This window comes from Rhea americana, unplaced genomic scaffold (genome assembly GCF_003343005.1).
Source record: "Rhea americana isolate MKP2758 unplaced genomic scaffold, rheAme1 scaffold_270, whole genome shotgun sequence".
In the NCBI taxonomy this organism is placed as follows: Eukaryota; Metazoa; Chordata; class Aves; order Rheiformes; family Rheidae; genus Rhea; species Rhea americana.
Window position 1 is genome coordinate 1,077,573 of NW_028186391.1, and position 12,801 is coordinate 1,090,373.

General features: G+C 44.7%; 1 protein-coding gene across 4 annotated transcripts in view; it reads right to left on the reverse strand.

Moving 5' to 3' along the window:
* EXOC6B (exocyst complex component 6B) overlaps nt 1-12,801 on the reverse strand; it is a 291,841-nt gene that overhangs the window by 244,356 nt on the left and 34,684 nt on the right. For all 4 annotated transcript variants that reach the window (XM_085308226.1, XM_085308224.1, XM_085308225.1 and 1 more), the window contains exon 2: nt 902-1,067. In XM_085308226.1, the coding sequence (XP_085164352.1) occupies nt 902-1,067 (166 nt within the window). The remainder of the gene's footprint in view (nt 1-901; nt 1,068-12,801) is intronic.

The following is a 12,801-nucleotide window of genomic DNA, read 5'->3' on the forward strand; positions in this document are numbered from 1 at the left end:
GGATGGGGTGTTGAGAAGGAGTAGATCAAAGTCACACCTTGCTGTTGAAGTTTGCTGAGAATCCAGTTCAGGAATGGAACAAAGGCACACAATCTTCCCTTCCAAACTTCTACAGAAAAAAATCAAGAAGGTTCTCCAACCTCTGAAGTTCACTAGTTAAGTCATTGCTGTGCTTTTAAATATGCCCAAAACCATGTAATATTCAGATTTTTAAAGGCATACTTTAAAGGCTCCTACTGAGCATAATCCATTTTTCAAGAAATAGGGAAATTCCACTCTTCTACACCTTTCTCCTGCCTTTCTACACAGCTTTAAAGGCTACAGTACTTGGAAAACCCGTCCCTAGCTCTGATCATTTTACTTCCTAGTTAGGGTAACCAACACTAGAGATGCTACTCGAAGAAACAAGCTATGCTTTTGCTTACAAGCCAGTGTTTCAGTGGTTAGTTATTCCAAACATCCTTATTTACCTTCAACCACTGTTCCTTCTTACTCCAAAAGCACAGTGCCCTGAAGTTCATTTGCTTTTAAGTACTACAATATTACAATTTCACTTGCCAACATTACAGACAGCATTGCACACCAGGATGGGCACTGCAGCAGACACTGCTGTAGCAGCAGATGTGCTTTTGACTTTTTTTTTTTTTTTTTTTTTGCTTAAGAAATCAGTATAAGGTATACCAGGAAAAGCCAGTCTCCTGTCTCCTAATGTAGAACAGGCGTAGTCTTAATGTTTCTTGTGCTTCTAATGTACCACAGCATTCCAGTTTGCCAAACTAATTGTTCAACCTCAAATGACTAACCTATTACTATGGGAAGGAAGATTTTTTGTTGCTGTTTTGGTTTAAGATAGAAGGGAAATGCTCTGGACAGAAGATGACATTTGCTTGGTTTCTCTTACCTTCAGTTTTTGCGCTTCACCCCTAACTTTCAGCAGCTCCGTGATGGAATCCACAAAGCCCTGATAATGGAAGTTGCACATTTTTTCAATTTCACGATCATGGTTTCTGATCCGTGCTTCCAATTTTTCCATAAAACGACCGTGTTCCTCTCCATCATAGACAGACCTAAAAGAAGGTACCAGCACACGTCAGGATTCTAGTATCTGCTAATGTTACTACTTAAAGAAATACCAAGAACACGAGCTTTAAAAAGAAAAAAAAAATCCTATGATAAAAGGAGAGCTCTGCTTTTCACTTGTGTATAGTTAGGCACCAAACCCAGGTTTGCAAATCTTTCTGCTCCAGCCTTTCTTCTTCTTTTCCACCCATCAGACACCAGTTTTCTTGTCCCTCYAAGATCACACCRTAGTCAGCTCAGAGCTAAACCATTTGAAACAAACTCTTCATACTCTTTGATTTTTGATCACTATATGYCACTGTCTGCTGTAAAACAGGGCTCTTCATACTCTTTGATTTTTGATCACTATATGCCACTGTCTGCTGTAAAACAGGGCAYCTTTCTGGCACAGTTTGCTGGGTGTTCTTCAGGCTTGAAGGGGAAAGCCTTCTACAGCAGGGTAGCATCTCTAGAGCTGCTAAAATCCAGTCTCCTCCTCACCCCCACCTCTGGCAGCGCAGTCAGCCCAACACGCCACCCAGCAGGAGGGAGGTCCCCCAGGACACGATACGGTGCACGTCGCAGGTGCCTCAGGCTTTGGTACTACCAAACAACATTACCGTCCAACCGAGAAAAAAAAAGACTATCCTCCCGTATTTTGTTAAAACCCCCACAACCGGCAAGACAAGCTTAAATTGCCATGTTYAAACAAAGCAGAAGATGCTTTTTGTTCTGCACACGCCAAACACGCACTGGCAGGTGCTGAAGATGATTTCCAACAGCTCTTGTAAAGCAGCCCAGCACGCAGCTCTCTCGCCTGCAGGAAGACGATTGCTACATAAAGTCAACACATCACGACTGCAAAACAAGGTAATGCTGTTCTGAAAAACAGAATGACGACGTGACACCCAGAAACAGTAGGGGACTGTGCTTGGTTTCCRTTTTTACGGCAATTAGATTTTCTGTGGAGTGTGCTGCTCCCGCTCTTAGACCTGTCTCCACTAAGTTAGTGTTTTGAGGAGCATTGCTAACTCCTCAACCCGAACTCTCTCTCCAAGCAGCAGTATTAAGTACACAGCAAGACTTACGAAACCTGAGGTTGCATCGTTTCAGAAAGTAAGGCTAAGTTAATTATACACTAGACTCCACGCAGCAACTAGAGGTGAAAAATGGGGGACAAGAGAACTGCAACAAGCTACGGGAGTCAACAAAGGATCACTGCTTGCAGCAGTGGCAAACGACGCTTCAGGAGGAACCAGAACTAGAGGAATCCTACCAGGCATCTTAAATCTTCCTGCCCGAGGAAGATGTGGCCTTGTGATGTGATCTGTGCCCATGACTCGCTCTGGAAAGCTCCAGATTCTGAATCCACRAAGATCTCTAAAATTATGTACAAAATACCAAGACAGGACCAAAAGCTGAAARGAAAATGCTGAATTATCATGCTTTAAAAACTTTAATAACTTCAATTATACAATTTCAATAAACCATTCTCAATGAAAAAAAGAAATAGAAATGAAGACGCCAGAATCTTAAGGTCTTTTGAAAACTTAGTGTAAAATAACCCAGTCCTACCTCAACTGTACATAGAGAAGTCTTTGAAGGTTACAACATTGTGTTCTTTAGCATCAACCAACTTCAACCCCTGGACTAAAGGTAGAAAGGGATATAACTTCCTCAAATCATGTGAATGTCACCACAGCGCGATGCTAGTGGGTTTTCCTTCAGYTTAACCAGGCACAGAGATTTGCTGGTAAAACATCGAAATATTAAAGCTAGAGACAGAGTGCCATCTAGCGATGCTTGGCCTACTGCAGCACTTCTCAGCAAACGAGGCCCCACTCTTCTAACAAACTCTTAATTCAAAAATGAAAGCACACATAACCAAATCAAGCTACAGAAGCTGTGCTTTTACTCCACTACAAATTCTAAAGAAAAAAGCAAACAGTAATTATGGGTTCCATCTAAGCATGTTTGCATGAAAGAAAAATATCGCTTGCATTTACAGAAGCATCTAGCAACCAAAAAAACCTCAAAATAACATGTAAATTTTAGGAGAAGTTTCATTTGCAGATGGCTAGACACAAAGTTCCCATGATTTTTATTAGCCTGATTCTACGTTAAAAAAAAATGAGTTGGTGACAGACAGTAAAAACAACCTGCTGGGATTTTTTTGACCTACATGTCAGCTCTAAGCTCATTTTAAAAAAAATCTGTATCGTCCTTTTTAGGGCCTCCTGTTCGTGCATGACCCTCCCAGGTAAAACCAGCATCCTTCACACCCACCCTCCCTTTAAAATGCAAGCAAATGGGCAAAGCCCAAGTGCTTTCTGCCACCACAGAGACATCCCAGACCAAACTACCAACGCCCTCCACAGGCGCAGGACGCCCAGCTCCAGCTCGACAGTGAACTTCACATAACCAGGCTGCGGTGACTGCTGATTCCCAAAAGAAATAAAGCAGGGCTCCATCTGACCACAAGGAAAACAAGCCGTCACCTGGCAGCGCTTCCTAGCATCTCCCAGCCCCAAACCCTACCATCATCATCTTAGGTCCCCAGGCCCCCAYTGGAGGTCCACCTTTCTCAGCCATTTCTGTAGCTGTCTGAGCTCCAACATCACTCTCAGAAAAGCATCCCAGTAAKTTCAAGTCCTTGAAGTTCACGTACGCCAACTGTCGGTTCCTTCTCAAGACCAGCTCCAGACCTCAGCTGCTCCACTCAGCAGAAAAAACAAAACAGGGAACAGAGCAAAAGTTTGAGGARCACAGACAACTTTATAGGCGGGCAGGTTTAGCTCAGTTGGTTAGAGCGTGGTGCTGCTAATGCCAAGGTCAYGGGTTCAATCCCGTACGGGACTTTGCGGAGGGCTGAACCAGACGATCTCCAGACGTCCTTTCCAACCTTACCATTCTATGATTCAACTCCTTCCTCCTYTCCAGAATTACCACATTTGGGGCTTTAGACTTCACACTTCTTACCTACCAAAACTTGGGACAACCCAGTACCTTGCTGTGGATACATAGGCATTTTCTCCAGCTACTCCCCCGAATCTCATCTCTTCTCCTTATGCACCTCACTTCTAGTAACAACTTTTCTGGTTGGAGCACCAATTCTAGCCAGGGCTGGATCTCTAGCACAGCACTACTCAATTGCTGAGTGACTAACGATTTATACGACACTTGGTGAGGCACAAGAAAGAAGTCTCTACAAAAAGAAATCTTCTATGTGATTATTAGTGGAATAAATATACAACAAATCAATAATTAAGTAAGGAAAATAAAAATTAGGTTTTGGCTGCTCATTTTCTTGGTTGTAAAGACAAGGTGTTGTGAGAATGCTACAGAATGACCTAAGAGGGCTTCTTTTTTCATGGATATTAAAAAAAAAATAGTGGTTATATAGCTTGAGGAATAACCTCCCTCTTGAAGAAAACCCTATGATTAGAAGTCAGAGGAACAGCGGCCTGGCCTGCGTGCACTGATCCTGCAACTCGGGAGGAGGGTATCGTTTCCGAGATTGACGATTCTGTGCTCGCTGACAGATCTCTCTGGTTTATATGCATCTTCTTAAGTACACTCACTAAACAAAACCATTTCAAAGTTACTTTGAAAAGTTCTTGGATTGTACTGTTGAGTTTCACAATTTCTGCACTCATTAAAAATCCACTTTGGTTTTTCAAAAGGTCAACTGGAAAAAAAAAAATCTTTCCAGGAAAGTTATAACAGGCCATGTACCAGCAAGACCAGGAGTTCTGGTCTGCAGCTTTGCTTCCATTACCAAAGCTGTCCCTCAAAACAGGGCAACTAAACCTGGTCCATACCAAGGGGCCAAGCTCTTAGCAACCAGTAACAAGCAGGACAGACTCCAGGCGCAGAGCGAGGTGCTCACTCCTTCCGTTCTCCAAGGGCGACGGAGGGAGCCTGAGCTCAGGCCGGGGTGGGACGCGCTGAGCCCTTCGCCCTGCCCACGCATCGCGGAGCCGCGCGGGGACGCTGCTACTTCCCGCGTACCGGCTGCATCGATGGTCTCGAGACCACCCCAAAACTCACAAAAGTGCGAAGTTTGGGGGGAACGTAACCCAAAACAAGGCTGCAAGAGATCCCAAGCTTAGCGGCGGGTTTCCTCCCCGAAGAGGCAGTGGGGCGGGCTGCACGCGTGCCTGGGGAGCTTGTCTCCTGCCCCTCCGAGCACGGAGGGCTGTGGAACAGCGCACGGAGCGCATCGCGGGGACCCAAGGGACTTGCTTGTGTTTTCAATTAATAAGTGGAACAAATTCCTGAGTCTGCTGTGGGCTTCAATCCCTCTCCCATCCCCCTTTAAAACTTCTGTAGTGGTTTTAATCCCTCAGAAACATTTTCTTCTCATTAGGCTACATAAAAGCATTAGCAGTTTGTTTAATCTTATTCTAACTTTTCTAATAAACAAATCAACTACTGAGCAATGCAAAAAAGAAAAAAAAAGAAAAACAAAAAAGCAAGAGTGGTGCAACAACTCCATGGAAAAAGGTCAAAGCAAGTTTGCAACAACTCCATGGAAAAAGGTCAAAGCAAGTTTGCAGGACTAATACCTGCTTACTATGTCACAGCGTTCATAACTTCAAGCTTTGGGCTTCACTAGGTTTGTGTGTGTATTAGCAAACTGCACTTTTTAAAAGAAACCCCATTTATTTGGTGTATTACACCTGAAAGTGCTTGAGGTGAAGGGTGCCAAATTTGCCTTTTTAGCTTTAAATTTATTAAAGAGAATTTAATTCCACTCCGATTTCCCATAACACTGACACAGGTTTGTATTTAGGTCACAAACACAGCAGAGCAAGTAGCATTTTTTTTTTAAAAAAAGTGCACAACATCTAATTGTAAATATTTTTCATATTATAGTTCAGAAAGCATTCCCACGTATGKGAATCTGAACTGGAAAAGTGCATCTTGTACACACACTATTATCCACAACTGTATTTTCAGCCTGCAAAAAGATCTTTCCAATCACTGTAAAATTCAGCAAAATATTAGCTATATCCCATTATCACTAGGTTCTTGAGCAGAGTACAAGATAGTTTCYGAAAACCACCACTGCTCTTAGGGTGTAATTACTTGGTAGGATAACGTTGGGTTTAGAGCTGGGGTATGCTGTAAGTGGGAATACCTTGACTTCAGCAAAGCTTCTGACACTGCTAAATTTGGGTATTCGCGTAAGCACTTAAGAAAAAACACTGTACAGATAATTACCATAAACCACATGCATATGCTAGTCAAGAAAAACCGTTCTAAAAAAATGAAGCTGCTTGTCAAAGGCTGGGCTCAACCAGAAGGGGCTTTTCAACAGTGGTTCCACATGAATTTGTTCTGGGCCTGGTTTTCCTCAGTGGTTTTATTAACAAATTGGAAGATATAATGCAAGCTGTACTCGAAAAATACGCTGCTAATACCAAACCGAGAGGAGTCCCGAGCCTCCCGCAACACGGTATCCCCGCTCAAGACCTCGGGAAACTGGAAACATGACCACAAGGCAACGGCAAGGAGGTCAGCAAAAGGCAGGCACAAGGGACTGCCCAAAGGAAAGGAGCAGGCAGCAGCGCAAATAAAACGGGATCAGCCGGGAAGCGGCTTTGCAAGGGAGGAGACGGGAGCTTCAGCTCGCCCCGTGCGCGGTACCAGTCACCCGGCGCAGCACCTTACTTCTGGAGCACGCTGGAGGCAACCTGGAGGTGCACAAGAGGCTGGTGCAGATTAAGCTCTTCTCACAGTTACCGTACAAGGCCTGGCCACATAGGCTGGAGCGGAGCGGGATCCGCCAGGCCAGCGCGCTCCTCAGCACCGCGCTCGGGAAACGGAACGTCTCCGGCACCAGAGAACAGCTTTGGTCTCACCGGATTGCTTCAGGGCAACAGAAACACACGGTAAACTTGCAGACTAGCGGAATAACCTGAAGAGAAGGGAGATATCCTTGCTCTCGGCCAGGAGCACCAACTCCGTGTGATCAAGCGATGCAATTCTGAGCTCCAGCGATGGGACCTGCCCCACATCTTCCTYGGCAGCGACAGCAGGGCAAGCGCCGGAGACGCCAATACCCTGACAGCAGCAATAGCCCTGTGCTTGGCCCCAAGCGCACACTTGCGCCTTCATCCTCAGCCCAACTGATTCACAGACTGAGCCCCAAATTCCTGAACCAGTTAATTTTTGTGGTTGGATACATATTTACAGATAGCAGGAGAGAGAAAAAGAGAAGGGAAGACGTGGTTCCCGCACAGCACCAGTATTTTTGGTGCAGATTACCCCCTCCTCGAGAACTTTCAAGCTCCCTTCACCACTCTGTGAAAACTGGCTTTAAGTTTGCATCAAGTTGATGAAAGATGGCATCAAGCTAAAAGGCACGACAGCTCCTCAGAGAGACCACGGAAAGCCATGGTAATGCCACACCTCGCTCCTCACTCGCAAAGCCCTGCTGGATGAAGGCCATCTCAGGAGCCCATCACAAAGGTGATGGAACCACCCAGCAGATGGCTTTACAGAAAAGCCCTTTCTACTGGACAGCACTGCTCTCTTGCTGTATTATCTACCCTATCCACAGCACAAAGAGGAGGAGAAAACGAAGATTTGACAACGAAGAAGAAAGCCACCCTTCCAGTGCATCCAAAATTCAGATCACTGATAACAGAATATAGRTTTTGTAAACTTTAGAGAATTAATAATTTAGTCATTACATCTATAAAAGCAGATTAGCTTACCACAGAAAAATTTTAATGTCTGTACTTGCTGTGTTATTGCTCAAAAGTTTTTTCTTACTAACAAAGTTCATTTTGTTGTCTTATGCATTGTTTAAACAAGTTGATTTTTTTTGGTGCATTCTTGGCTTTAAGCTCTGGACCCTCCTTTCTGCTGTGAAGCAATATTGTCATAACATCCAACAGAGGCACAACAAATCCTCAAGACATGCATGATGTTAAAAGCGCTACATTATAAAACCACACAAAGCGCATTAAAAAATGACGGCAGGGTGATTGATAACTTCCATGCTCGAAGCATGCTCACCAGTGCCTCTGCAGAACGACTCTGGCAGCGACTCCAGCGAGGGCTCTGCACGAGCATACGTGTTTCTCATGCACGCTGCTTAAGACCRAAGTAGCAACTTGATGCCTCCACGGGAGGTGCAGCGCAAGACACAACAGCCCTTGGCTCTGAGCTCCCCACCTGGCAGCTCGGCRTCCCAGCACTGCCAGCTTCGTGCTCCTTTGCTCTCCCCAAAGAGCATGCTTCATTATCAAGGTCAACTCAAGGTCTCACTAGCAGGCAAAAGTTTAACGAGATGGCACAATTAAGTTTTTTGCTGCCAGCTCATTGTGTTGAGAAGATCCTGACTTTCTAGCAGTAGACGGGTTTGCACTCTGCAGCACACAGCTTTGCCAGGGGAAAAAGCTCACTGCCAGTTCCCCCTCCAGTYCCATTTACAGCTTCTGCCTTCTTGCATGAAACCCGCAGACCCTCTCCTGCACCAGTAGCACCCCCAAAACAAGAGAGGCTACTCTGAAAAGTCTCAAAGCTTTTTGTAGTCCCAATCRCTTTAATCAAACCAGATTAACAGCAATCATACAAACAGCTCCAGAAGGAAGGCTTGGAGAACAGTGGCTTCTTGGCAGGCACAGGCATTTCGCTGACCCAGTTTCTTCCACCAGCACAGTCAGAGCTAGAAAGGGCTTTCACTTACAGCCTAATAATTGTTTTCCAAAACTTACATGTATGTATCAGATTAGAAAATGTGTGGGATTCAATTGCCTAAATATGGATGCCAAGCACCCTTTGAGATACCCACCTAGGGGATGTCAATCTGAACAGGACCTACAGGAGACCCATCGTTTCCTAGAGAGGCAGCTGGAGGTTGGATAAGATCTCTCAGGTCATCCCAAAYGGCACAAGATATCTCTGCCTGTGGAGCTGCATCACTCCTGGCGTGTGTTGATTCAGTTCAAGCAGCTTTGCTCAATGTGAGAAGACTTGCATCAAGAACCCCCAGCAACATGTGCCAACAGCACAGCTACCATAAAAGACAGGCATTCACAAACCAGCTTGACTTAGTGAAAGTACATGAAAAGGTGGCTTCTCCAAAAAAGGCAAAGTTGGGGATGGAAGATTAGATTTACTGAATTTTACTCAGCTCTTATAGTTCTCTACTTAGATAAATACTCCACCACACACCCAGGAACTACGCAGTAAAAATAAGATATACTAGTGATACACAAGAATCTCAAAGTGATGATGAGGTTTTTACTAAGCTTTGCAGAAACTTTGTCAAAGAGGTATTTTACATATCACTTCTCAGTTAGGAAAGAAGGTGAAGTGTCTTTAAGGCAAGAGAAGACGTTAGGACCAGCTCTAAGAACTGCACCAAGATCCAAGAGCTGTGGCGTATCTGTTGGGGCTTGGACAGCTAAATGAATGACAAGTAGCTGCAAAAAAAATAATAAAATAAAAAGTAAGGCAAGYTTGACTAGCCTTGGAGCCACTGAAGGTGTGCTATGCTGGACTCCAATACAACTGACCGACAGACCTCCATAAAGAGTTACTAACCTCGTCCCAAGCCTCTGCTGCTCTAACCAGTTCAGGCTCAAGGTCTGAGACTCCAATGCTGTGTTCCAGGACAACAACACCCCTCTTCTATCCAACAAACCTCAGCTTCATCCCCAAACCACTGCTYACTTCTGAGCTCCAGTGCCGTAACTGGAAGCCCATCCTCTTTCCAACTATGCTGTCTCTGGCAAACTCATCTGGAGGACGCGAGACATAGTAACAGCAACATCCTCAGGGAGGAAGACTGCATGAAAAGTCAACAGGGTTTGGGATGTATGACCACCAGAGGAGACCCAGATTCACATTMCCCTGCAAATACGTCTGTCTGCTGAAGAAAGGAAAAATAGTAACGGGTTTAAATTCCCCAGTAGAATTAGGTTAAACATCAGACAGTTTTCTAACTGTAAGAGTGGCAGAAAACCAAAACAGACTGTCTAGGCATGTTATGGAATCTCTTTAACTGGACATTCCTAAGAATAGGTTAGAAAAATATCAAACAGGAGTGTCTTAGGCCTATTTGCTCCTAGAGAGACCAAATTCCTCCTCTGAGAGGGAGAGGATGAAGTAGGGAACTTCTTGAGATCCCTTGAAGCCCCATTTTCCACAAGTCCAACCTGAACAGCTAAAGTTGTCTGGAAACCACTTGATCTTAACTAATGTTGTACTAAACCCTAAAGTTGAAAGAAATGCTGTATTCGGCCCTGGGTACTAAATGCAGACAGGTTTCACGACGATTTCAAAGAATTCGATTCAACTTTCACTGAAAGCAACAGAAAAATTTCCATTTCCTTCATTTGTACAAGTTCACATCTTTAGTTATAAAGTATCTAAAGCCTTCTTAACTACTTACTTATGACAAAGCACCATTTTTAGACTATAGGTTACTGGAAAAAACAGAGCCATCATAAAGCCACAGCCATCTCTGGGTGGAATATAGGAGCTGTTCGGTGCCAGACAAGATTCTGAAGGAAACAAATAATAATTACCCTAATTGAAAATATAAGGGAACAACTTGGTTGTAACATCCCTATTACAAAACAAATTTCTGATGATAAAAGACCATAAGAGGGAGAGCTTGAACAAATTAGCATTCATCCTTGAGAAGAGCCAGGAAATGGAAGGAGCAACCCAAAGCCAGGCAATCCAGAACAGCTACAAACACGAACGCCCCCAACTGAGGCAAACACGGGGAAAACTGGCCACGAGCAGAGCTTTTCACTTCCCTCCTTTTTCCAAGAGCACAATGGAAACAATTCCCCCAAGAACAAAAGCGATGCGTCAGCAGGCCCTACTCTCTCAAGCTCTTTCAAGTTGGAAGGACAGTTGATTTGCACCATGTGTAGGATAGGAATGCTAGCTAGAACCAAACGAGATAAATTTCATCCCATCCAAGCTGGTTAACATTAAGACAGAGATGAATCATCTTTACAATGCTTGTAAACAACACTTTTTAAAAAAAAAAAAAAAGAGAGAGAGAGAGAGAGAGAGGAAGAAATCTAATGGTACACCCTAATCACACTTACTTTGCAGGAAGTTTCTGAACATTTAGACCAGATGTATACTATTGTTAGGAAAAGTGTCGAAATAAGGGGGCAGGCACTAACCCACAAGAAGCAGCGGATGTAGATTCCAAGCCATCACAAATGTTCTAACCTCGCTCCTGCTGCACCTACGATGGTGCTCCAGCACGTTTAATCCTTTACGACAGGCCACAACTGGGGAGCAGAGGACACATTTAGAGCAACAGAGTAGATGTGCATCACATATGCTATTTATAGAGAGACACAGAAAACTCAATGAAGTCATCAGCTCCCTGTCTCTGGTGATCCTCGCTCTGGCCTTGAGTGAGTTACCAACTTTCAAAGGCAGAAAACAAATTACCTAAATTCACTAGGACACAGGCTACCGTTATATGGACAGTCAGCTGTGAAGGAAACACCAGTATCAGAGCACTGAATTCCAAGTCCTAGAGCTACACAACACCGGGAAAAAAAGAAAAAAGAACACAGTACAAAAGCAATCATAAACAACTGAGTGCCGCAGAAAGTGCCTTAAACATGGCAGGATACTTAGGTCTCTTCATTTAGCTTATTCAGATGGGAAATCAAGAGGCAATTCAATTACTGAATGCAAGTGCATTCATTAAACAATGTACCAGATCCTGAAGAACTGTTAATTCAGGGAAGAAGAGCTTAACAGCACAAAATGATTGCAACTCAAGCCAGATAAATCCAAAGCAGAGAGGAGGCAWACTGTTTCTGTTTGCTTGCTTCCAAACCCACCAGTATGGAAGAACATGGAAGTGGTGGAATCACCCACTCCATCAAGTACCTTCCAAGCTGGCCACCGTCCAGGGCAACATACACTAACCAGACACGTTATCTTGCTCAATATAGGGCCAGAGTGAAAATTTACAGCTTAATACACAGACATGCTGTGCTGTACATGTTCAAGTACATCTTGTCACATCACGGTACGTACAGCCCTCTCCTTACCCTGGCAAAACTACAAGCTAACCCAAACTGGAACAGAGTAGGCACCTCTGCTTAAATATCGTGTAACATGCTGAAGAAAGTCTTGTGCAGCAATGTACCCCAGGGGCCAATACTGGAGCCAATACCACTGAACATCTTCATTCGTGAGCTGGACGATAAGATGGAGCACACCCTCAGCAAGTTTGCAGCTGATACAAAATGGGGAGGAACAGCTGACACCAGAGGGCTGTGCTGCCATTCGGAGGGACCCCAAGAGCCTGGAGAAATGGGCAAGCAGGAACCTCACCAAGTTCAGCAAATGCGAGACCTGCACCTGGAAAGAAATAAGCTACCAGGACAGGTTGAGGCCAAGCAGCTCTGCAGAAAAGCACCTGGGAGTCCCGGTGGACATCAGGTTGAACACAAGCCAGAAACACATCCCCACAGCAAAGACGGCCAACAGCATCCTGGGCTGTGTTAGACAGGCAGTTGCCAGCAGRTTGAAGGAGGGGATCCTTTCCCTCTACTCGGCAGTGGTGAGGCCGCATCTGGGGTGCTGGGTCCAATCCAGGACCCCACAGCACAAGAGAGACACAGGCATATTGGAATGAGTCCAGCAAAGAACCACAAAGCTGATTAAGGGACTGGAGGGCCGGACGTACAAGGAGAGGCTGAGAGAGCTGGGACACTTCAGCCTGAAGGAGAG